The sequence below is a fragment of the Neltuma alba genome, unplaced genomic scaffold (genome assembly GCF_004799145.2).
Source record: "Neltuma alba isolate B1F8T4 unplaced genomic scaffold, ASM479914v2 tig00012506_pilon, whole genome shotgun sequence".
Taxonomy (NCBI): Eukaryota; Viridiplantae; Streptophyta; class Magnoliopsida; order Fabales; family Fabaceae; genus Neltuma; species Neltuma alba.
In genome coordinates this window covers 19269-22645 of record NW_021636974.1, presented here as the reverse complement: position 1 = coordinate 22645, position 3377 = coordinate 19269, and the positions used below count along the sequence as shown (strand labels likewise).

Here is a 3377-nt window from a genome sequence, read left to right as displayed (position 1 = left end):
AATAGAGTACGACAACCTCCATTCATTTCATTTGGTCCCATTTGTAAATTTTTCCAATATATGTTCTGTTTATAGAGCATTTTTAGTAAAATTCATATAAATTAAGAAAAATTTTAAGTTATATTAACTCTTTATTAATATATAATAACTTTTCAACTTTATCGCTGTTAACTCTCTATTAACATATTTTTATACCACTATTTAATATATATACTCATCAAGAAAATAACTATATATGCCATAATAAATGAAAAATAAAATAGTAATGAGATAATTTACAAACAAGACAAAGAAAAATAATTTATTTTCTATCTAATAAATAAGATCAGAAGAGTGTTTTATTAAAATAAAAAATTAATTTATTAACTTTATGTTAAAATTTAATAGCTTATCAAATTTATTTAATAAAATGACTTATATTAACAAAAAATTCTTAAAATCATACAATTCAATAATGATAATTAATCGATTGACATTATTATGTCAACAGTGGTTGAACGTCGCATCTTTTCACTTGAACTTGATATACCTTTTCTTTCGAAGAATTTAAACCCAAATTAGTAGAATATAATATTGCCGTGTCTTACCAAATCAACTTTTTTAATGTAATTTTATCCCTTTTGCACAGTAATGGTTGAATTTTATCAAAGCTAACCTTGTTTTATATATATATTAAAATGATTTTCTTTCAGTTTTTAAAAAATAATATTTGAATATATATGTATACCTACATATATTTTTTAATGCATTAAGAAAGTTTAGAACATTTAATATCTACTCATCCCCATTTCATCCTTATTACCTAAAGCTGTTATTAGTATTAACAGTATGCTGCCCTAATAATAACGTTATTTGCAATATTTAGATAGGGTCTCGAGTTTAAATTCGATATTAACATATTTGTGTTTAAATTATGCTACTACATAGAGCATTAAAAAAAAGTTAAAATGCTATCTTTAGTAATTAGTAGTGCCCTTTTCCATTGTCTCAGTAATTGATTCTTGTCATATATTGTGTTCAGCGTGACTCAAATAAACTTTGCGTTTAACGATTATTTTTGTCGTCATCAGTTGATTTATTTGTTTTACGAAAGGCTTAAATTTCTTCTGTAATTTTAATGTGATGTTTCAAATAATATTACACACACACACACACACGCACCTCCCTCAGTTTTATTTGATATTTAAAAATAGTTCTCTAGGACCACACAATTTAAATTACAATTAATTAGATCATATCTTTAATACATATGCCGTGTTTTTAACCCTTTTTTCCAACACATCTTTTTACCTACAATGCGGGTTAATTTTTGTTTTAATTTTTAATTTCTACATGCCATTTTTTTGTGAATTAATTTTTATACGTTAATGTGATGTATTTGGTAGCTTCCTGTATCATGCATGACTTCTTCCTAACTTTATGAATATACTAACGTGATATTAATTACAATTAAAAAAAGAGGAGACACAAAGAAACACAATGCTAAGCCCTACTAGATTGTCACTTCAATTTCAGGTGAAATCATTTAAGAGACACTTATTTTATTTTATTTTATTTTCAATGACCAAGAGTCCCTCATTCTTTTATTTTTTGTTAAGAAGAATACCCCCCCTTTCCACTAATCTCCGACGTCTAGGACTAAAGGGACAGTTCCGTAATTTCAAATCCATCGTCATCGTAATAATGTCTGCTACACATTATAAATGTTGAAGATACTCAGCAAATATCGGTTGACGCTGTAACTCTGTGAATGGAGCCAACACCTCCCTGCACTCGCGACGATGACCTAACAGCCGCTGTCTCCTCCGCCGCCATCGAGCCAGTTGACAAATCTGATAACTCAAGAGTCGGAGGCACGCGCCACCCAGTCTACCGGGGTGTTCGTAAGCGGCGTTGGGGAAAATGGGTGTCGGAAATCCGAGAGCCGCGCAAGAAATCGCGAATATGGCTGGGGTCATTTCCGGTGCCGGAGATGGCAGCCAGGGCATATGACGTGGCGGCGTACTGCTTGAAAGGCAGGAAAGCGCAGCTCAATTTCCCCGACGAGGTCGAGCTGTTGCCGCGGCCGTCCACATGTGCCGCGAGAGATATCCAGGAGGCGGCAGCTAAGGCGGCTCATGCAATGAAAGCCTCCAAGAAGAAGAATAGCATCATGTCCGACGGATACGGAGACGGCGACAGCGGGGGAGATGATTTTTGGGGCGAGATTGAATTGCCAGAGCTGATGAACAGCGGGTGTTTCTGGAGCTCTCCGAGTGGGTCATCGTGGGCTCAATCCGGCGACATCACGGCGTGGCCGGAGATGGAGGTTCCGACGCAGCAGCAACCATTCATGGCGTGCTTATAATGTGTATTAATGGTGTTCAGCGGTTGGTATGCTCCGTATATATTTGCCAACTGTTCGTGTTCTCATGAATAATAAATCGTAGTTATTATCATTATTATTATATCATGTTCGCTGCACAGCATAAATAGTTAAAATATTCAATAGCTGCGCTTGGCCACTAATTTGTGTGAATCAGTGATACAATTACAATCGTGTGCTCGCTTCTTACTGTCCAGGGTCCAGTAAATTGCAAGAAGGGTTTCAATTTTACATAATATAACTGTGCTCCAGCCCCATGTAATTAAATTGGTTTTATTTTTTGTAATTCTTATTGGTAAGTTTTAATGTTTTATACAAGAAGCTGTAACTTTTCTTCATCTTCTTTTTCCCAATCGATGTGTTCTTTCCAGAATGCTCACTTCTGAGTTCAATCCTGAAGAATTTGTCCATCAAGTTTGAAAACTTTCTATCTTCCTTTCCTTCTACATGCTTTTCTGGTAAAAAGTAATTAACTTTATTTTGATGAATCTTCCCTTTATTTGCATTATTATGCATGTAAAGAGCAATTTATTCCCCATAAACTAACTAGAAGTCGAAAACTCTTTTTTTCAAAGGATTATGTAAATTTTTATTAACTTAGACCCAAAAAGGAGAGAGTGTAATTTTTTTTACTATTTATTATTTATTTTATAGATAAAAATGTGGAAATTGTTTTTTGCCAGCAGATAAAAATGTGGACATAATCAGTCCTTTTTGTTATGCCAGTTTCATCATCTCACAAGGAGGGGAAGTTTTTATTAGTGTGTACCTAATTATTGCTGAATTTTCCAAAATCATTTATGTGATGAAAAGCTACCCTTTGGTGGCTTCAAACATAATCTAATAACCTAATTAATAATATATATACTTGAATCTTTTATTTTAGGCCATGGTAGGTCAAAACTCCAGCAGTGTCTACCCACTATAACATATTATTATTGTTAAAGGAAATTTAAAAAAATAGGAAGAATCTAAAATCCTAGGTATAATTTGGGCATGAAATAGCTAAAGC

General features: G+C 33.3%; 1 protein-coding gene across 1 annotated transcript; it reads left to right on the top strand.

The window, feature by feature from the left end:
* The first annotated feature begins 1741 nt into the window (after positions 1-1741).
* LOC114727729 (ethylene-responsive transcription factor ERF023-like) lies at positions 1742-2651 on the top strand. The gene has a single exon (XM_028914446.1). The coding sequence runs from the start codon at positions 1751-1753 to the stop codon at positions 2345-2347; it is 597 nt and encodes a 198-aa protein (XP_028770279.1). The 5' UTR covers positions 1742-1750; the 3' UTR covers positions 2348-2651.
* The last annotated feature ends 726 nt before the right edge of the window (positions 2652-3377 follow it).